At 42.4% G+C, this 22,464-nt stretch overlaps 1 protein-coding gene across 2 annotated transcripts in view; it reads right to left on the minus strand.

The window, feature by feature from the left end:
- KCNT2 (potassium sodium-activated channel subfamily T member 2) overlaps positions 1-22,464 on the minus strand; it is a 197,293-nt gene that overhangs the window by 78,009 nt on the left and 96,820 nt on the right. For both annotated transcript variants that reach the window (XM_045817680.1, XM_045817677.1), the window contains exons 9-13: positions 17,199-17,379; positions 15,871-16,035; positions 14,031-14,167; positions 13,153-13,216; positions 9,999-10,107 (exon numbers count right to left, since the gene is read on the minus strand). In XM_045817680.1, the coding sequence (XP_045673636.1) occupies positions 9,999-10,107; positions 13,153-13,216; positions 14,031-14,167; positions 15,871-16,035; positions 17,199-17,379 (656 nt within the window). The remainder of the gene's footprint in view (positions 1-9,998; positions 10,108-13,152; positions 13,217-14,030; positions 14,168-15,870; positions 16,036-17,198; positions 17,380-22,464) is intronic.

The raw sequence follows: 22,464 nt of genomic DNA on the forward strand, positions 1-22,464 counted from the left end.
AAACGCTTCCTCGCTCTCCCTGCCTCCCGAACTCAGCTGGCGTTCAGTGCACAGGACGCCCGGAGCCGCCACCGGGGAGTCTGATCTCACGCTGCGTTCCTGTTCCCACCACCCTGCTTCCGTCTCTTTCCTGGTACCTGTCGCCCCGGCAACTCCTGCAGCCTCCTGAGTAACCGCCCCTGTGGGGGGGGGTTCCTTTCTGTCCCCTCCACCGCACTGCACATTCCCCCTGAAGTCACTGTGTTCTCCCGAGTTACAATGTTATACCTTCCCCGAAAACTTCCATTAAACCCTCATTACTTCTCAGCACCCCAGTTCTTTAGTGAAGCCTAATTCACAGTCACACGGACACACACATGCACACACATGTTCCTGTGTGTGCAGTATGAAGTTACTAGGTTCCCACGCAGTATGCTTTGGGACAATGTTACCCAAGGAAAACGCATTATAATATTTGCCATCTGCAATTACTGGCTCTCCTACTGTTAGGAGTTCATTCTTTTGGAACTAAAATTTGTATTTGAAGAGGGCCTTTAAAATGCAAAAGTAATTACTCCCGGGATGGAGATATTATATTAAATTATAAAACTATAACTACCTATAATTTTATCAGATCAACTAAACTCATCCAGCAAAACCCAGCGAGACCAGATCCTAGCTCGTATCATGAGTTTTGACCCATATGGAGGGGAGCAGGGCCGGGGGGAGGACTAGGTGGTTACAACGGAAGCGCTACAGAGGTAACGGCTTGGCTGGGGTGGTGTTTCCGGTCAGGACGCACGTGCACACTGGCTCACTCGCAAACGGTGAGACGTAGAGAAAAAGAGGAAATTTGCTGTTGGGTTGACTGCTAGTCCATCTCCCTCATCCCTGCACCCCTCCTGCCTGGAATCACCAATCGCCCACAGCAGGACTCGATAAAAATGTTTGAATGAGAAAATGGGGGTGAAAAATGGTATACTTGACCTTCTTTATAAAACACTGATGTTAAGAAATGACTTTACAGACTGAAAAGCCACGGGTTTAAGATCATGATGGGGATGCGATGGGCAGCACGTGGAAAATAGGCAGTAATGTCGTAGTAACTTGGCCCAGCGGCAGATGGTCACTGGGCTTATTACGGCGAGCACATCATGCGATACTAGACATAGACACAGAGATCTGTATCTGTATCTGTTAGATACAAGTCGTTATGTTGCATGCCCGAAACTGACAGAACTATATTTTAACGGAAGATAGAATTAAAATTGGAGGGTTTTCAAAGTTTTGATGCTTTAACTTTAAAATATAGGATTTCAAAGCATGATGTTCTTAAGTAGGCTGTAAGGACGGGGTTTAAAATGATGTCGATGTAGGCGTTACATGGGAAATGAAGAAATTATTCAGCAGGAAAAACTCGCACCTCAACATTTGGTGAAAGTCAAGCCTTGCACACACATATGTTATTTAGAAACAGCTAAGATCATTTCCAATATTTATATTGCTTGGAAATATTTTTCCACTCTCTTTTTCGGGTAGGAAAAATCGAGGCATTAGAATGTCTGGTGTTACGTTAAAAAGTAGATGGTGGCTAAAGTGAGACAAGACCTTCATTTTTCAGTAAATCCTTTCTCTGGGAAGTGTGTATGTGTGCAGACACGCATGTGTGTGTGTGTGTGGGTTTTAAACAATACTCTTTTATACTGGTAACCGTCCACTATCAGAAAAATGTGTTTATACAATATTGTCAATGATTAATGTTCAAAGGTTTCTACTCCTGCCTACCCTTTTAACTTTACTGCAATAGATTTTTTTTTAATTCCCCAAACTAACTCCTACTGTTCCAGAATGATTCATTCTTCCTGGCATATTTTAGTTGTGATTTAGGAAGTATTTAACTCAGTCAACACTTTCCTATTCTTCCTTTCATTCATGAACTACAACTCAAATTCTCTTCCTTATGACATACAATAATCAAAGCATGGGAATAAAATTAACGGAAAATTCAGACTCATTTGCAAATTGATTTTTATATTCTTTCCTCCTACTTGTGGGGGCAATTTACCAGTTTAACATCTGCTAAAATGAAGTGGGAGATTTTCAGAGGACCCAGGAGTAGAAAAGAAAATTTGTGGATAAAGCCAAGAGAATGGGACATTCACAGACAATATAACATTTTATTTGAAGGGTGAGAATAGATTGTTAACCTAATATAGCAGTTGATTTACTCACATTACATGGATTCGCCTTCCTCTGACTTTTTGAGTAATTTCATTTGGCTAGGAGACAAACAGCAAACTTCTTTTCAATTCAGCTCATTGGAGAGACCACAGTCCTCTTGTTAAGTCCATTCAAGCAGGAGCCAGGCCAGCCCTGCAGTCTGACACAGTCACAGGGGGAACCGTGCGTCCGCACAGCAGACACGGCAGGGAAAGTACCCAGCACTCCTCTGCCTAATCACTGTATCACTGCCCGTGCCGAGGGTCTACGTGATCTACCACGGGACCGGGACAGACGGCAGTTCCCCAGAAGAAATGCAGTTCTTCGGAACTAAGCAAGAAAATGACAGCTCATTGGAGAGTGACTCCCCACCACGGTGTCCTCCTAAGTGGGTGGGAGAGTTCAAAGAGTGGGAATGGAAAAGACTCCTAGGATTACTCCCTACAAAAGCCCCTACACCCACCCTTATTACACAATTCCTTAGAACCAGGGCGCCGGAGATAAGAGAGAGATTCAAAAAACACATTTGGTCAGCATTGTAGCAGTATCCATGGTCTGTCCCACCTCTGACTCCTAGGCCCACTGACCCCCCTTCACCCTGTACCGGAATCTGTCATAAAGGGACATGATGGGCAAATATAAATGGGTATTGGAAAGATTATTATACGCTCCTCTCCTATGAGGCACTTAAGCGATCCGGGCCCCCATGGTGTTTGTTGCCAAAAGAGGTCAGACGTCAAATATGGAAACAAACAATAAAAATGCATCAACACCGAGGTGAACGGGAGGCAGCCGAATGGACTGAGCAACACAAAGATTATTACTTGCACAGGATGGCAGGGCTCTGGCGCTGAAGTGAGAAGTGAGAGACAGGCTCTAACCACACTGAGCACGAAAGCCTTCCGCATGGCCTTCGCCAGTGAGCTAAAACAATCCTGTGCCCAGCTACGCGTGCAGCTACGTGCCCAGCTTGCAGCTTTAGAATATATAGATTAAAATTAAATTAAGCTTTAAGAAGTTAAGGTGTTCGCCCTGGCTGGTGTAGCTCAGTGGATTGGGTGTGGGCTGGGAACCAAAGCATCGCAGGTTCGATTTTCAGTCAGGGCACATGCCTGGGTTGCAGGCCACAGCCCCCAGCAACCACACATTGATGTTTCTCTCTCTCTCTCTCTCTCTTTCTCCCTCCCTTCCCTCTCTAGAAATAAATAAATAAAATCTTTGAAAAAAACAGAAATTAAGGTGTTACATAAAGTGGTAAAACATGTTACTGATTAATTGCAAAGATTAGGAGCTAAAAGCTTGCACAATAATATGCAATGGACAGCTACTTCCTATTATGTCTGTGTCATATTTTCTGCAGAACAATGACAATGCAAATATGCCCTGAAAACCTCATTTTGATTGCTTTCACATATGCCACATGTACACACCCAGCTGCATAAAAAATAAAGAACTCAAGAGCCCAGCAGAGATGCCTGGCTGTTGAGCTTGAAACTACACCTCTCGTGTCATTCCTCCGCTGACAGCACCCCTCCACTGGGAATCCCTGGACCTGCTGGAGCCGGACTCCAGCACCTAGTAAAGACATATCTTTCAGCCCTGGCTGGCATAGCTCAGTGGATTGAGCGTGGGCTGCGAACCAGGCATCGCAGGTTCGATTCCAAGTCAGGGCACGTGCCTGGGTTGCAGGCCATGACCCCCAGCAACCACACATTGATGTTTCTCTCTCTCTTTCTCTCTCCCTTCCCTCTCTAAAAAATAAATAAATAAAATATTTTTAAAAAGACATATCTTTCCTTCTCTGCTTTATTATGTGCAGCTTTTTTGAGTTTTTTTTAATGAATTTTGGAATGTAAAGTTGAGAAAGAAATATGAGCCTGTTTTTATTCTGATTAAATTTGGCACTGCAAAAACATGTCTGACAATGAAACTACTATGATGTTTTGCCTTTTTCCTCATGGTTTTGGAACTAAATGGAGACAATTTATGAAGGGCTCAACAAAGTGGAGGCATGATCTGCCTTCCAGGTGACTTCTGATAGAGAGTCGACCACAGAAATCCTTTCCCAGAATTACGAGTCCCACACAAGGTTGACGAAGACTGCAAGATGGTGTCAAACCACCGTCCGAGGTTAGCCACAGTGTGGGAGCCTGCCGCCACCTCTTCTTACATTATAGTCCCAGCTGTCACCTCGTAAACACTACGTGCATTGGTAAAAATATTTCTCACTGGCAAAGAGATTTCACATAACCAAAGCTACACCACTATTCAACTTTTGATCTCCAGAGGCTGGCAAAAATAAGGCAATAGAAAGAATCTTTTTAAACTAGTGATGTTGTGTAAATGACCCATAGTTGTTTTATCCACTCCTCTATTGTTGGATACTTGGGCTGTGGAATACTACTCAGCTGTAAAAAAGAAAATGTTACCCTTTACAACAGTATGGACGGACCTAGAGAACATTATGCTAAGTGAAATAAGCCAGCCAGAGAAAGACAGATACCATATGACTTCACGCATATGTGGAATCTAACGAACAAGCCGAACTGACAAGGGAAATGGGCAGACTCACAGATGGAGAGCAGGCTGACAGCTAGCAGTGGTGGCAGGTTAGGGGGTGGTGGGGTCAAGCAGGAAGGAAAGAGGGCTCATGGACATGCACAACAAACAGTGTGGTGATTGCTGGGGGTGGAGGTATAAGGGGAGTAAAGGGTAATGTCAAAAATACAATAAAAGTTTAAAAAACGAAATAACTTAGTGATATGCACAAGAACGCTGGTGCCGATGCACTAGCAAGGGAACCAGCAAGTCCAGGCGGACCTCAGAGGGGCGAACACGTGGGCGCCTCCCATAGCAGGTGGGTGGCAAACGCTATCGCAAATGTGCTGGCTTGTGTGTGAACCCAGGGGAAAGGGAGGGAGTGGTGTGAAACACTAAGTGAAACTTGATCTTGGCGTGGACTCGGGTTGTGTCAGTGGGTCAGCCTGGGGTACACAGGGCATGCAACCTATAGGACTCGGTGGATTGGATGCAGAAGATGGAAGACCCAGTCCTAGGTTTGGGGCGTGAGTTCCAAGTAGATGGTGTTGGGAAGAATGGGGGGGGGGGGAACAGATTCAATGTCAGGGAAAGCCAGCCATTTCTAGATATCTTCCCGTTGAGACAGCTACTGGAACCCTCACAGGAGGCACTGGCTGTGCAGGGAGAGACAGGGCACTGGGGCCATGGTGGGGACTGGGGCAGAGATTTAATTGTGGAAATCAGACGCGTGGACCAGCTCCCCGAAGGGAAAGGTCCATAGGCAGCAGCGGAGAATCTACTGTGTGGACAATGGCAACTTCATTGTCGCTTTCCAATGCTTGTTTCTTTTCTCTACTTGTGTAGCCTTACTGCACTTCTTCGGGTTTCCAGGGAGATGCTGAGTTAAAGGGGCTTCAGCAGGCACCCTTGTCCGTACCCAACCGTAGAGAGAGCCTTTCCTTACATGATCGGCGCTCTTTTTCTGCAGTTATTTCGTAGATAACCCGCCTGAGCTGAAGGAGTTCTTTAGTCATACTTTTCTAACACTTTTTCTTTCTTGTTATTTTCCTTTAATTGTGAGTGCGTATTGAATTCTCTCTCAAATTCTTTTTTTTATATCCATTGAAATGTTAATAATGTTTGTTTTTCCTTTAACATGATGATCTATTTCTGGAATAGTTTAAAGCTGGTTATTTATTTTTAAATACATTACTTTGTTCATTTTGTGAATATATTTATATCAGTTTTTCAACAATGGGCATCAATTAAATAAATTTATTTATTATCACTTCTCATGTTACCCTCGACGAGTTGTATATTGAGTTTGTGTTAGCCCCCTAAAATGAGTTAGGGAGATATCTTTCTCTTTCTATTCTCTGTAAAATATGGGCATGCTGAGAATTGCGTGCTTTTTGAATGTCTGTAATGAGTTGTTTGTAAAATATCACAGGCATTCCTCAATTACTTTTGCTGCAGAGAAAGATCATGTAAATTTGTTAGGAGAGTGAAAAGTGGGCATTTGAGAGCAATGATGACCATCAGTTCAGTAGGTACCAGTTACTAATGGCTGATAAACTTATGAGAATCTGCAACCCTATGGGGTAGTTTCTCCTACTATCTTCATTTTGTAGTTTGGAGAACTCAGGCTTAGAGAGATTAGAAAGTCTGAGATATGCAGTTAATATACAGCAGATCAAAGATTTTGACTGATGGCCTTTTTCTAGAACTTGTAATAGTAATCTGTGTACTTGGACAAATTTATTGTAAGAAGGACGAGTTGCTGGAAGCATGCTTTGTTTTTCTTTGAGTCAATTTGAGTTTGCTTTTTGTTACTGGAATCTCATTATGATGTGTTGTGCACATGGGTTCATGTGCAGAAATCTCTTCTTATATGATTATTTTACTAAAGGTTTTATTCTTTCTGTCTGTCTTTAGGCTTCCTAGCTCTCGTTCCCATCTCGGTGGAAGGAAGGGGAATGTATCTTCTCTATTGCCGAAGGCATGTCCATGTGACCTTTTCCCTGTGATCCAGGTATAGATGGTCATTTCAATTATAATTAATAGTATAATAATTTATATGGCCATTCATTCAAATGACAGTGTGATGATTCAATACTTTAATAAATGTCTACATTTTGCTCAGGAGAACAGGACCCTTAAATGATATGAATGGTAGATTTGCACAAAGTATAGTTGCTAGGTTGCTACATTATTTTTGCTTTCTAATAAGTCAAATTTTGAAGTTTCTCTTTTCTACCTATTAAAAACATTCATCTATGTTTTAAAAATATATCAGTGTTACGGTAAAAGTTCCACAATTTAGAGTGAACTAAAAATGCCATTTAAATAACTGGAAATAACATATTTTATATCTTGTGGTAACTTAGAGTCATGCTGTTTAATACCTGTGGGGATACAAGGACAAAAAGCATAATTACAAACAATAGCAGTTATCTACTGCTGTGTAACAAATTACTCCAAAATGTAGTGACTTCAACGCCCTCACTTTACTGCCCCAGATACTGTGGTCAGCATGGTCTTTGGGTTGCCTGGCAGGTTAGTTGGGAGCTAGAGCAGTAGGGTGCCTGGGAAGAGTGCCCCCCACTTTTCCTGGGATGTTTTACCCTTGAAAGGCTAAATCAGGATTTTTTACACGCAGTCAGTGGGCAGAGAGCCAAGGAAGAGAAAGTAGAGCTGCCCCGTCCACCGAGGATTAGCTTCTGAAGTCCCACATCACTACCATCTCATTCTATTGGTCAAAGCCGGTCACAAGACAGCCCATATTCAGGTCTGGGAAAATGGAGCTCCACCTCCCTGGGGGGCAAGTCACGTGGCAGTGGGGCAGGCACAGGGAGCATGGTCCACCGGTGCCCCTTATTTCACCAGTGCACCCCACAAACTAAGTGACAGCTCGAAACCCTGCCTTTTGAATGGTAAACTTCATAATCTTTTTAATCCCATGCTGAGGTATAAATATACGATACTGTTTTTGGATTTTCATACACCACCCTGGACTGTTTTTATGGCACTTTAATGACATTAGGTGCTTTCATTTCTTCATACAATAAAGAGTTCCTCCAAGATGTAATCTCAACCACAAAGTAGTTTGGGAGAAAAGAAACTTCAGCAGGTACTGTAAGTGAGAAACAGTAAGATAAACTCTTGGGATAGAATTTTTAACTATTCCCTTCATTTCAATGAGCTTGTCAACATAATGGCAAAAGAAGAATGTGAAAGAGAATCACCTCAAAGAGTCTTCGGAATTTTCTGTTTGTAAAGGAAACCGTTTCAGTGATTTTAACCTATCTGTTGTGAGCCCATCAAGGGGTTGCCAAGGAAGGGAAGGAAAACCCAAGTCTGCTCTGAGTTTTAGTCGTTAACACATTTGAAATTAAAGTTGTCTCCCCGAACCAGGTGTCGTCTCAAGATCCACATTCAGTATGTATTTACGCAACACCTAACTTGTTGCAGACCTTTTGTAATTCATCCTTATTGCTAATCCCAGCCAATGGAACAGAGACATCTTGTGTATTGCAGCCATTTACCAGGAGGGGGAAGAGGGCTGAGAATGCAGGTGTGTCTGGCTAAACCCTGAGTGGGGCTTTCAGATTTAAATTCATATTTTTAGGGCCTGGCCTAATGCTAGGTCATCACTGCCTTCCTAAAAATCTTATCATAAGGGGGCATTATCAGCATGATGAAAATTTGCAAAAGCATCCCTTTAGCCAAATAATAATAATAATAAGGCAGCTTAGTTATAAAGTTCTTTTAGTTAAAAAAAAAGTCATTGCCTGAAGGCTAATTACTTGTATAACAGGTAATAGATGGAATACTTTAATTTTACAAAATCTTCTACGAAGAAGGTACTGTTATTTTTAATTTTCAGTTTAGGAAACAGGTTTAAGGAAATGCTGGCATCAGCTCTAACCATTTAAATCAGAATCCCCTAAATTAGTACTTTAAAAACAATTTACCAAAGAGATACTAAAATGCAGCCAGAGTTGAGAGCCTTGGTTTAAATTGTATGCTGTACAGTTTTAGGAAAATGGCACCATTAGTCTCAAAGCTAAAGGATAAAAGAGCAAATTAAATAGCAATAATTTCATGGTTTCCTTATTAGCATTTAAAAGCGTTTATAATTTTTCATGTAACTATTATATAAGGCAAATCATTTTAAGATATGAAGATATGTGAACACCTCTTTTGAAGAAAATATGTTAACAATGCATAGTTAAACTGATTTCCATTTAATGACTTTTGAAGCTTTAGACCATTCAGGTGAACTGTAATATAGAAAACACAAGATACAGACTCATAGATACGGAGAGCAGACTGACAGCTGTTAGAGGGGAGGGGGTTGGGAGCTGGGTGAGAAAGGTGAAGGAATTAACCCTCCAAAAAACCCAAACTCGTAGATGACACGTGTATGGTGATGACCGGGGGGAAGAGGGGGGCGGGGCAGATAGACGAGGGTATGGGGGGCATAAATGGTGATGGAGGGAGACGTGACAGGGTGGAGGACGCATACAGTGTATAAATGATGTGATGTAGAATTTTACACCTGACCTATATAGTTTTATTAACCAATGCCATCCCCATAAATTCAATAAAAATTTCAAAAAATAATATAATAATTAATAAATAATAATACAAGAATTTTAACAGTGCATATTACTGCCTTGATCAAAATTAGTTCCTACAGAAGCATTCAAGAAAAAAATAAGGTACCATTTTATTGTTTCAGTTTCTAAACGTTTAAAGTATAATCTCATGTGAATAATTATTTTAAAAACCATGTCTCTATAAAAGATTCATATGTCTTTTTCTAGAATCATTTTCAAAATCTACCCTCCAAATCAAATTCACTTAAATATACTTGAATATACTCTAATATATTACTGAACTGTATTATAAGTTTATATGTGTGTTAAATAATCTATAGCAAGGTCTTATCTATGGGGAAATGTAAGTATAAATGAATGGATATAACACTCGAATCCTGTGTCTATATTATGCACAAGTTATCACTGCTAATCGATTTAGGCTTACTAAGTATCCAGTAACTTCGATTGCTAAAATCACCAAATCACATGACAAAGTAAGATTCGCCCCAAATCACTATCTCGTCACATTTTAATGTGAATAAATTCTCTTACAACAAGCAGATGATGGTAGAAACACGAATATAATAAGCTGCCACTCCCTTCACAGACACAATTCTCACAGTCACAGCGGGAGTTTGAGAACATTCAAAGGATCTTATTTTAGACTAAACTTACCAGCAAATTTGATATGAAATTTATTTTCAGGCTTCAATATCTGGACGTACAAAGGACAGTTGGGAGCAAAATCTTTGACGGCCCACGCCCTCAAAATTGTTTGGTGGTCCTGAAACGGTAAAACCAAAACGTCACGGAATGCGTATTGCACAGCCGGGCGCTGCACGGCTAAACTGGGGTGTCCCCCATCCACAGTGCCGTCTCGGCAAGAAGATATAAACAAAGCAAGACGACCTATATTTTTGTAAAAAAAAATAATGAGCTTATTAGCCTTTGGTGAATCAAAGAGCAGAGTTTCATGACTTTAATTCCCTTTTGGATCTACTGTCCTGGTAGAGTGTCAGCCAGGCCCTGGGGCAGGAGGGGCGAGCGGGCGGCAGGGATCCTCGAAGCCGCTTCTCTGGGGAAAGGATGCGGCAGCAGCCAGGATGCCGGGCCCTTCCTAAGACACGACACCCGACCCGGCGGAGACCCGTCACCGTCACCGTCACCGAGCAGCATGGGGGCCTCTGTGCTAATGTCCGCAGCTACTTAGCATAGTGCAACATTTTCCTGGGTTCTATGTTTTTTTCTTCTCTCCTTTCTAAAATTATTTGTTATCGATTATGCTGTGGCATTGTCCCAATTTTTCCCCCGTTGCCCTCCTCCACCCAGCAGCACCCGCCTCTCCCTCAGGCCATCCCTACCCCATCCTCCTGTCCCTGGGTCACGCACGCCTGTAAGTCCTAATGGGAGCACCGCGCCTCCCCAGCCCCTGCCCAGCAGCGGGAGTCCGCCTCCGTTTGGTAACAAAGTCCCTAAAGTCCGTGTCTCCAAGGGCTGCAGACACTTCTATGGGACCTCACTCACGAGAACGCGGCACAGTTGACTCTCCGCCTTTGCCCAAGGAGCAGACAGACTGTGCTCTTGGTGACTCGGGTGACACCGGTTTTTCTTCTTCACCCTTTCTGTCCGTCCAGACCTGTGACTTCACTCAGTTCCCAGGACCCGGGTCCTTCTCCTTCCCCTCGCCCCTCCGCTCAGGGCGACCCAAACTCTGATGGTTGCCAGGATGATACGGTTTTGCTCGTGTTTCCTCTGAGTTCCTCTTTGCTGTCGGCTTCATTTTGTATTTTATTCTGTTAGAAGTTTTCTTAAATGTCTAGAGAGCCCTGTTGCCTGAACACAGGGAGGAGGGAGGCACTCAAAAGGTGTTTGGGACCGGAGTGGGACCTTACCTACACTTGCACGTCACTTCAGGAACGCCAGACCTGATGTCAACATGGACCCGTGTTACCCCTCATGACCATGTGGCGTTCTCTCTCTCGATGGACCCTTTCCCCAGAGAAGACCCCCCTCCTGTGCCGGCAGGGGTGTGGGTCTGGCTGTGGGTCTGGCTGTTAGGGTTCTGGGTTCCGTGGGAGAAGCCACTCACACTCAGTGAGACAAGGTGCTCTTTAATCCCTGTGGTTCGGAGGGAGGGGTGTTCCTGGGTTACATTCTCCATAGCAAGCCTCCTCCCCCAGGGCAGGGGCAGGGACCCGCAATGAACTTGTGGTTCAAAGATGCTGACCGTTTCTCTTACAGACTCATAATCCCCATTCACGTGTTTAGCCCTACATGCAGCCCTACCAGAAGGCCTCTGGGGCCTCTATTTCCTGAGGCTTTTGAGCTTCCATGGCAAGAAGCTGCCTTTTGGATTTTTTTCCTTTCTCAACTTGAATTTTAATTTCCTTCTGTCTGTGAAGTCAGTTACCACTCATCTCTCTGCTTTCCAGCTTCCGATCTTACGTTAGCGTTTTCTCGTCTACCGCCTCCTCCGTCCTCCTGGGCGGAATCTTTTCACTCCCTCCCTGTCCGTCTAGCAGCGTGTCAGGTGTGATGGCATGCACGGGCTACCTGAGAGTCCCCAGGTCCTCATTGTCAAGGGTACTCTAGAAGATGTTAGGCCATGGCTGGTGTAGCTCAGGGGATTAAGCACAGGACTGTGAACCAAAGCCAGTTCGATTCCTAGTCCGGGCACATGCCTGGGTTGCAGGCCTGGTCCCCAGTAGGGGGTGTGTGAACAGGCAACCACATATTGATGTTTCTCTCCCTCTCTTTCTTCTCCCCTTCCCCTCTCTCTAAAACAGATAAATAAAATCTTTTAACAAAAGATGTGAAGCATGTATTTCCTAGTGCTTCCTTTGTAACTTGAAAACGTTATAGATAATGGAAGACTGCAAGTGTCCTAACACGGAGTCGCTGCTCGAGGAACGCAAGGTTGACGGTGACACAGGTTAAAAAATTGTGGAAACGTGACTGGGAAGCTCAGGCCAGGGGTTGAAGACCACAGAATACCTCCCCACGCTAAGGACTAACGGTCCTAAATTAATGTCAAAGGGGAGCCTCTTGCATGTCCTGAAAGACCCGGGCATGCTTTGCCGTGTCCCAGTCACTGTGCAAATCGCCAACGGCGCATCTGTCTGCAGACCCCAGACACGGCCCCAGACGCACTGCCATAGAAGCGCAAGTTAGCAGTGCCTAGTCACCAGAATGACAAAGCACTTCTTACACTTAATAAAATTGGAAGGATAAAGTTAAGAACTTATAATTTGATAAACTACCATTTAATTTAATTAAACACTTACAGAAATTTAGGCTTAAATATACATCATAAAGGCCACGTGAGCCGAAGATTACCAAGTGGAGATGTGGTTGAAAACCGCCTGGGGTGTTTTTAAAGGACACGCATTTCGGTCCCCAGCCCATGTATTCTGAACAGAGTTTTCACGAATGCCTGATTCTAGTGATTTCTCAGCTGATTCTAATGCAGGCTCCCCGAGCCAGCCGCCTTGGCTGTAACTTGAGAAAACCGAGATCGTGTAACAAAACCGCATGGCACAGGGTATATGAAGTACAAAACGGTCTCGTTCGCACACACACACGACTGGTTCTACTCTGATCAACAGAAAACCCACGGATGAGCACAAACTACTTCAAAACACCTTTGTCGATACTGTCCGTGAGCCCACTGAGCTTACAACATGGCAAAGATCGTTTCAAGGCATTTGCTCCTTTTGAGGGAAATTTCACTGTCCCCAGGATTTAGCGCTGAAAGACTAAACACAATCGGAATTGTTAAGAGCTCCGCGGAGGTGAAACAACCCCTGGCAGAGAGACCCGGGAGACTCACGGAGGACGTCCGGTCCACCTCGCAGCGGCTGCTCAGGATGAAACAGGCCTCGGCGTCATCCATCCTGAAGCGGACAGAAAGACAACATGATCGCATGCTGAAACGCCCCCTCTGCCATCCGAAAAACCGGGTTTCAGGGTTCAGTCCCAGGACGCCCACGAAACTTAAAAACTCTGAGTCTTCTGACACTGAAGCGAAAGTTGGAGTTCAAGATCACGGCTGTCTTTGACTACTAATAAGATCACTGTTAACCTGGCTTTATAGCTCAGTAGTGTGTAATGACAGTAAGAAAGTCATGTGATGATTTTTGTTATATATTTTCATATACTGCGGGACCTTGAATAATTCTGGTTCACTCAAAGTCATTCTGTGACCATATTGATAAGATGTCACAGGAACTTAACCCTTGTTCTCATCAATCCGCCTACAGTAAAAAGTGGTTTCCTTGTACATCCTTACAACTCCAGGGTAAATACAAAGCCTTTTAAGCCTTTAGAAGCAACAGCAGACACCGAGCAAAGCCACCTCTGCTAGGAATCTCCTCTGGCTCTGAAACCACGGAGGTTGTTTTGCAGACACCCTGTCTCCCTGGTGTCTCTGGCTCATCGCCGACAGCCAGAGCAATCCACGCACGCCACAGTCACTGTGGCATGTGGGTACGATCTTTGACCCCCTTCCCACCGAGAAACCGGAGCAAACACACTGATTTCATATTTTTGACCTTTCCTGTTGACCAGCACTGGGACTCAGGCAAAACTCTGCATTCCAAAGTACTCCCGCGCGCCCGCCCCCGCGACACCGAACAAGGTGGAAATTGGGAGGAGGGAAATGATACGGAGCACCGTCACAGGGACGATGGTTGGGGTGGGGGCACCTACTTGGCTCTCAGCAGGTCCTGATCTTTCAGCGCTGAGCCCTGCAGGTAGATGACCCTCTGGGACCACATGGGGATCTGCAGCACCCTTCGCGCCTGCACGTCCATCTCCGTGGGACACAGGATCACCACGTAGTAGTCCTGCGCGAGCACAGAGGGCGGCGGAAGAAAATCAGTCCGGCTCAGGTGTATACCCTGAATAGGCACGCGGAATGTCACACCGTGTCCTGAAAGGTGACGAGCTAGAAGTGAAGTCTGCCTAATAAGTAAACGTTTGCATCTATAACCCAAACCTACATAAATAAGACAAGACTCTAATAAGTGTAACTGAGATGTGTACATCTCCTAAATCAGTACTTCCTTCCGTCCTGACCTTTTTCAGTCTTACTAGTACTATGAAGAGGAGGCGATTCGTGCTTACAGTCAGCACACACTGCCACACTCCGGTTTGATCCTCTTCGGGCTAATTCTAAAATACACATAACATGTCGGGCTAGAAAGCTTAGGTGTAAACTCATACTTCAAACTTTTACTTTTAGAATAAAAACTGTGATGGCGATTTACTTCACTTGGTAATATGATGCACTGATAAAATGAACGTTTTCTGATAGCTGAATGGATAAGGGTTTATCAAAATATTGATAATGCTGACAAAGTAATTAAAGAGTTTGAGGTCAAATATTTCAAAATAATGGTCCTTTGGAGAAAACGTAATGGCACTATTCTCAAGGAGATGGTTCACAACCCGAGATCCACAGGGATTACAATTCTCTGGTGAGCAGTCGTCACGTATCACTCTAAAATATATCTAGTGAACTTCTTTAGAGTTTCAAGAATTCTCCATATTGATTTTAGAATAATTTCAATAAGTTACCAGGGATCCGAATTTTCCTCCAAGGTTATAAAGAAAGTTATTTAACATTACAATAAAATCTGAAGTTACTTAATATGAAAATAAAAAACCCAACAACTACATATGGAGCTTCTCCAAAAAATCCAGGTTAATTTATATGAAAACAAAAGGCTGTATTATATAATTTAGGTACCACTTATAAATAAGATTTTTACATATAAAAATTGTACTTAAAAGCTCTCCAAAGCATTGATGAAAAAAGTCTATTTCAAGGAGTGATAATTAGATATACTCAGTACTATGTTGATCTCGGGATTGTCCAGTTTTATGATGTAAATTTATTGAAGAAAAACAAGATATTCAAGTAGCTCTTTCCTGTTTGGGCTGAACTTGGTGCTTTAAGCAGCAACCATCACCTACTTCACACTGGCCCATCCCTGTGGCAAGTACAAGAAGTATTGTGAGCATTTGATCTGCATCGACAAACGAAGAGATTGTTCTGAACCCGTGTTTTTAATTCAACTATTATTATCCCATTTTTGGTTATTTATTGCTACTATCAAGTTGACCTAGTTATACCCCAGGAAACAAAAGGAAAGAACAGAACTTCCAGATTTCCATGTCTGAACCAGCAACGTTTGCCAAAACTGACAGGTTCCAGTGAGCAGATGATATTGAAATGATTTGTGCATTGTTTTATTATATTTTATGCTTAATTCCACTGTTTCATAAAGATATCATTTATGCATTCTCCCAGGGAGAAAAATGCCAATCATTTTAATTCAGAGAAACTTTTCTTGGTAGCATTACCATAATTCCACCTGTCTTTTAGTGAAGGTACAGAAGGAAACTAAAATGCCGTGTATTCCCTCAGCATTTTTTCTATGTTCCTGGTTATATTTGTAGTTCTTCATCTCCACTTTCTCAAACTGACATTGACCATGTGTTAGCAGGTAGGATCTGGTGTAATGCACAGCATAACGAAATGTACCTGCAGTCTTGGATGAGCATAGAATTCGTTCAGAAAGTCCATGAGTAAGTCGATCTTCAGCGAGCTGACACACAGAACCACGTGCTTCTCCGTTTGGGCTCTGTGTCGACTGTAATTCCCACCCGACTTTTGCCTCTCCATCCACAGATAGGCCAGCTGTTCAAACTGGAACACATTTTTCACATGTGAAGGGAAAACACAGGTTGTGGAAGTTAAAACCAGCACCACCCATTCCTTGTTTATGAGATGCGCTCAATTCCTTCCGTGTGGAGCTCATCAAGACCCGGATGACCGGTGCCTTCAACAGCCCCTATCTGGTGATGCCATGGAGGTCTCTGTGCCCCCCAGAGGCTGCCTGTGGCTCTAAGGAAACAGATTCATCTGATTTTCCTGTGATATCACGACAGGGCATTATGGTTTGGGCCTCTGCTTCACGTCCAGTAGAGCATGCAACCATGGCATGTCACATGCCGAGTCAAAGAAAAGAGTCTCATTCCTCTGTCAGGGTCTCCCCATATCTCATGCATTCAGATAACCTCACGGCAACAACCCGGAGGGCCACATCCCAGTTGTGGGGTAGCTGGTATGTGAGGGCAGTGGAGGGTGTCGGGGAGGGTGTTGGAAGGAGAGACAGGAGGATTGGTCAGCAGTGGCAAGTTCACTTTTATACATACACGAAGTATGTTGGGAGAGCCTGTGGCCAAGGTTTGCAATGGGCGGTACAAGTTAGATTTGTATTGGCCACATCCTGTTTCTAACCGGCCCACCCATGGACGCCCAAAGCTCCTTTGTAGGAACAATCAAGAGATTGTAGCGACTTATCTTATGTCTCATTTTATATCTCTGTCCCTTTGCGAGTCCCTTATCTGCTCCCCAAATGCTACGTAACAGTTCTATATTCTCTTCAGGCTTTATTTTAGTGACTAATACATGCAATCAACTTTTACTCATTATGATGTTTGGCTTTTAGATGATTACAAGAGTCAAAGGATTCAACCCTTCGCAAGTTTCTTTCCTTGATCTATCATTTATGATTAAAAAACCCTATCACCCTACACTCCTGCCATAGATAAATGCCCGATTTTCAAAAGAAACATCTGTAAAGTTGAAACGAGATGTGAACCATGACTTGAGTGAAGGGGAAAACCCTCAGTGTCTAATAATGATGTAAAAATTCTTTTCTGAGAAAATTTTAATAAATTGACTACATATAATAATAGCATGTACGACATTAGATGAATATACCATCCTACGTTTTTCATTCAACATGGAAGATGTGGTTTTATAAGACTCCCCATTGCTAGAATGGTCACCATGGCGACGTTTACCTGAATGGGCAGGACCACGAGGGCGACACAGATCATAGCCACCACGAAGAGCTTGGAGGGCCATGTCTCGGGAGTGACGTCCCCAAAGCCCACCGTGGAAAAGGTCACGATGCAGAAATACAGGGAGTCGAAGAGGTTCAGCTTCTTGCCTATTCGCTCCAGGTGCTGGATCCCGCAGATGCTGCAGACACAAACGTGCATTACGGCGAAAAGTGGGCACATCGTTTCTCATCGTTATGATCGTTTGCAAGTGGAGGCACGTGTCATAAAAGACATTGAATAGTTGGGATCTTGCATTGTTCATCCTCCCTCAGGAAAACATAATTATTAAGTTCTTTCTACATTAACCAGATATAGTTTTATTTTGAAGTGAAACATATACCTTCAGGATAGGTAGATACATAGGTTACTGCTGCCCTGTTATAGAATCTTGAGGCTAGGATGGTTTTGGCACTGAGGCACCCTTGATCTGCCTTGTGCATAAACATTATTTCTCTCATGTATGAGCTACTTTTCCTAGAACTGTGCATGCTGCAACTCGCCACATGAGGACTTGAAGCTATTTTGTGATTATAATCCATTTTAATATAGATTGCTATCTTACTTCATTCACAGATGTCCTCAGAGTCACCATTAAATGAAAACCGCCTCTTCCCCCAGCCCATAGCTGATGAATTCCAGTTAATTACCATTTTGTGTCTGTACCCAGGAGTGATTTTAATGATGGGCACAGATTTTCTGATAAACTAAATCCAAGAATGTGCTCACATACAGCACATCCATAATCAAAATATCCCATTTTGTCTTATTTTAAAAGAGATGCATCTTTTCCATTAGACTATTTAAATGATATCCTGATTTGCAAGTAGCAGAGGAATTTACTAAGGTAGAATTTAAAATAAATAATTATAGCCCGTGGATATTCGTAAGCATTCTGTTATCTTTAAATTTTATACTAATGAAAGTTAATATTGTTTTGTGACTGAGCAGTCATATTTCTTAAAAGCTGACTTTAAATGCTTGATTTTAGTGGATATCTAATTGTAACAATATTTTTGTTGATTGTCCTCTATCCCCTGTCTAAACATTTTAAATGATGTACTGCAGTTTAAAACAGAAAACAATTAACCAGTATCACACCATGTCCTCTATTTAATTTTTTGTTTAGTTAATAGGCTAAAATTGCTCAGATTCAGTTTTAGTGATTGACTCTGAAATGAAAAGTAGCAGGTAAATATAACTATCTTATAATTCCTCCACTGTAAAAATACCTGTAAATTTCAAATGAGAAAAAAAGTTCACTGTAAAATCAAAAGGTACTAAACAAATTTCCTTAAATATTTTTCACAATGAAAAATGAGTAACCTACTATCATGCAGGGGTGTCCAGCCATTTGGCATCTCTGGGCCACACTGAAAGAAGAGTTGCCTTGGGCCACATATTAAATATGACACATAGTCACAAAAACATCTCATAATGTTCGAAGTAAATTCACGATTTTGTGTTGGGCCACATTCATAGCCATCCTGGGCCGCATGCAGCCCATGGAGCTGCTGGTTGGACACCCCCGAGTCATCTTTATCCATGCAAATCCATTTCCTATGGTTTATTAGTGCCGAGCATGGTGCTGTCTGTCGGCCATGCGTGAGTGTGACACTCTCCTACACCTACGGTGAACGATTTTGACCTCGCCTTTATAATACTTCCAGTAACAACATCACAAATTAACAATCAAGCACTTAACATATACCCTGAGTAATGCTAACTAAGATAATTTCTTAAGCTTTTTAAACTTTCTGCCCCTCGACAGAAATTTAAATGCACTATTAACTTCATTTGGTTATGATGCGAAACACCAGACACATAATAACACTCCACGAATCCAGCAGCAATTTTGTTATTTATATTCCAGCCCTGCAGGAAAGAAAGCGAAGCACAAAAGTGATTCAGACATAAGGATCCATCCCATATTTGCACAAAAAGGTGACGAAGCCTTGGTTTTCAACCCGACGACGGACTCGGGGACTAGGAGGAAGCGGTGTGTCCAGTCCTCTTCCCTGTGGATTTAGTCATAGTTGTTAGCAGCAAGAGAATGAGTATTCATGGGTCCATGAGTATTCATGGACACACGCGACCCTGTCTGAGCTTCTGCCCGGCCCGCCAGTCTCGGCTGCCATGGAGACGTGGACAGGCGTGGAGGGGGCAGAGAGGAGTATTAGGCAATTTGCAATGTGCACCCGTAATCTTGAACTTTCCACAAAGACCAGTCCTGATGACATGAGCTGACCTTTGGGGAAAGTTCACTGTCCTCGTTTCCCGAAACTGACAACCAATTCTTGGTAAGGCAGTTGGGGAAAATGTCAATATAGGGCCAGTGACTTGTTATAAAAAGAGCTACTTGTCACTGAGATTGCTTGAATGAAAGAATTTCCCTTGTAATTACATAAAAAACTGCATATACATATATCATACATACATGTATTTATAATTATGTAATTCACTGACGTAGGTAACTACTAAGTATACCATTATATAGTAATATTCTAAGATTTAAATGTTAAAATAGTAATATTTGGGAATGAAACACCAATAGAATTTATCTTTTTATATTATTTTACATATATACTTATACTTCATTTTATCATTTAAACAGGTATTTGATGTAACACGGGTTTTTTTATTCTATGACAGTTACAATGAAATATATCTGTTTTTTTAGACATTCTGTTCATTTTGGGGACACAGAATTCCTCCCATGTACATACTTATGTTTGTTGGTGTAATTGTGGCTTATTTCACAATCCTGAGCTTAAAGTGGACTTTCAAAACTATTTCACTTACCCATTTCTGCCTTAATGTAATTCACTTTTACCTGAATGCCCATGGTGACAATGTTTATCTTAAAGATTACGGTCACAGAATACGAATCCTTCAGGAATCTGATAGCCTGGCACTTCGGCGGGTCTTCCTCCCTCAGTGTGGGCGTGCAGTTAAACCGTGCAGACCAGCGGACAAGGCGCCCAGTAGTCAGATGTGCCCTTGAACGCACACTCAGAACTTGATACTCAGCAGTGTACACTAGAAACATAGAGACGTGTTCTTGGGAATTTCAAATCTCCTCATATAATCAATGAGGGTAAGAGACTGACTATGTAAGTAGAACCATTTGAAACAGGTACGGCTCAGGAGAGGGGTAACGTTTTATTTGGTTTTCAGTTACTATTTGTTGGTCTCCCATATGACCTCTGGATACCAGGGCATGAAGCCAACAAATAATAATGACGTAAGTCAGGAATATTAGGAAAATTTTGATGGTAGGGAGGGGTAAGAACTATTTCATTTTTGGATATGCTGAATCGACCATTCCTGTGAGCGATGTACAATCAATCCAATGTGATGAAGTATTTTATTAATATACATACACCCATAATAAGGCATTCTTACGCTTCGAGAGTAAACCCTACTTGGTGGCAATTTTGTTACAGTTCCAATATTTTTAATCCCCAAAGTAATAACATGCACTTATTACAAGACAAATAATAAATATGTGAATGAGAAGTTAATAAATCAACACACTCCTACCTACCTTTGAGGTAATTACTATTTAGTTACGTTTTTTCCTGCTTGTTTAATATTTGTTTTGTTTTTAATGAAAATGCACTTTTGATTTTTATTGGCAGTTTATCGCTGTGGGATTTTTATATCCATCTCTTTAAAGGGATCTTGGCCCATAGCGCTGCATCTCAATACACATGCCTTGAAAAGCCAATCTGGCAGGAGATGGTAACCAGACGCAAAGTTCCACCATCAAGTACATTTCACAACTCTGAGTTCAGCGTATTTTATTTAGCAAAGACTTTTCAGATATTGTTAACGAGTTTGTGTTTATCACAGCTCTGAGAGTGGAATTTTTATAGGATTAACCAAACGTAGCTGCCAACATTCTTAGTCTGGAAAAAGTATCTCAGAGGATTAGGGTTTTATGAACTGAATGAGAAGGTTAGCTCATATTTTGCCCCTCATCAGAGTGTGTTAGAGTCACAGTTTAGTTTAATTATTAAAGGACATGGCTCACATTTTACCTTTGCCCATGCCCGAGATCACCCTGCCCTGGATTAACTGTCCCCTGAAGAAATTGAATAGTGGAACTGTCAGGCCCTGAGGTTTTATTTATTTTTTTAAGGGAGACGAATACATAAAATTTTAAAGTGCCATCTCTACCCTTCATCTCAATTTAATACTGCTTAAAAACCCCGTACCTACGCATTTTGGAATGACCTACTCTTCTGCCCACAGATTCACAAGAATCATTATGCTTTGCTCCTCATACTTCGGTGTTTACTGACTTCCTGCAAGTCTGACTCCCTGCAAATCCGAACTTCGAACACATTGAACAAAGTGCCGTTTGTAAAGGCAGCCCCACGGCAGCCCCACAGCAGCCCCACCGAGCACTGGAGCAGCACCAAAGCCGCAGCCTCTCCCTGCTCCCGAGGGGCTGGAGGAGGAGAACAGCGTCTCCATAGGCCCCGTGATTATTTGAAATGGGGACCACCACCCTGAGCGTGCCATATGGAACGGAAGACTCCAAATGATATCTCACTTTAAAAAGTTTCATTCTACTTTTTTCTTGTTAACTGGAATACCGTCAAATGTCGCAAAAGATAATTTTAGTTAAAGAAGCTATGCTAACACATGCAGAAATCATAACAACATTTATTTTTAAAGAATGATGGCCCCTTTTGCACTAAATCCATACAGCCATAATAGATATAAATATATCACACCAAGCATATAACTTCAAATTATCCTTAGAAATAAAAGGCCACATATAAAGTGAAGTGTATTTCCTTTGTCTCATTTTAACAAAACATCCTTCCACTTAGAAGAGCTACCATCTTAACTGACAGATTTTAAAATGCACTTTTTCATTCTTTCCCTCACCTAGTGAATAAAGCTCCGCCACAGTCTGAGAGAGAAACTACCTAAGACTAAGCATCATCGACAAAGTGCTATTAAGAGTTCTTTCCCCTCTGCAGTGCTCCAATGAAAGCGCCTCCACACTGTCCCTTGCCAGTCCTACAGGACATGTTTCTTCTAGCAAAATGACATTAAGTTAATTGATTACATTTCATCTCCTTTCACCATTAATTGATTGAGACAAAATAAAAACATCTGCTCAACCATCTTGGAAGATTTCTCATAGACTCATCAGCCTGTGGGCATGACCATTATAATGCACGCAGATGGGGGCCGAGTTTTCCGTGAC

This window comes from Phyllostomus hastatus, unplaced genomic scaffold, assembly GCF_019186645.2.
Source record: "Phyllostomus hastatus isolate PE091 unplaced genomic scaffold, TTU_PhHast_1.1 phas_contig_148, whole genome shotgun sequence".
Taxonomy (NCBI): Eukaryota; Metazoa; Chordata; class Mammalia; order Chiroptera; family Phyllostomidae; genus Phyllostomus; species Phyllostomus hastatus.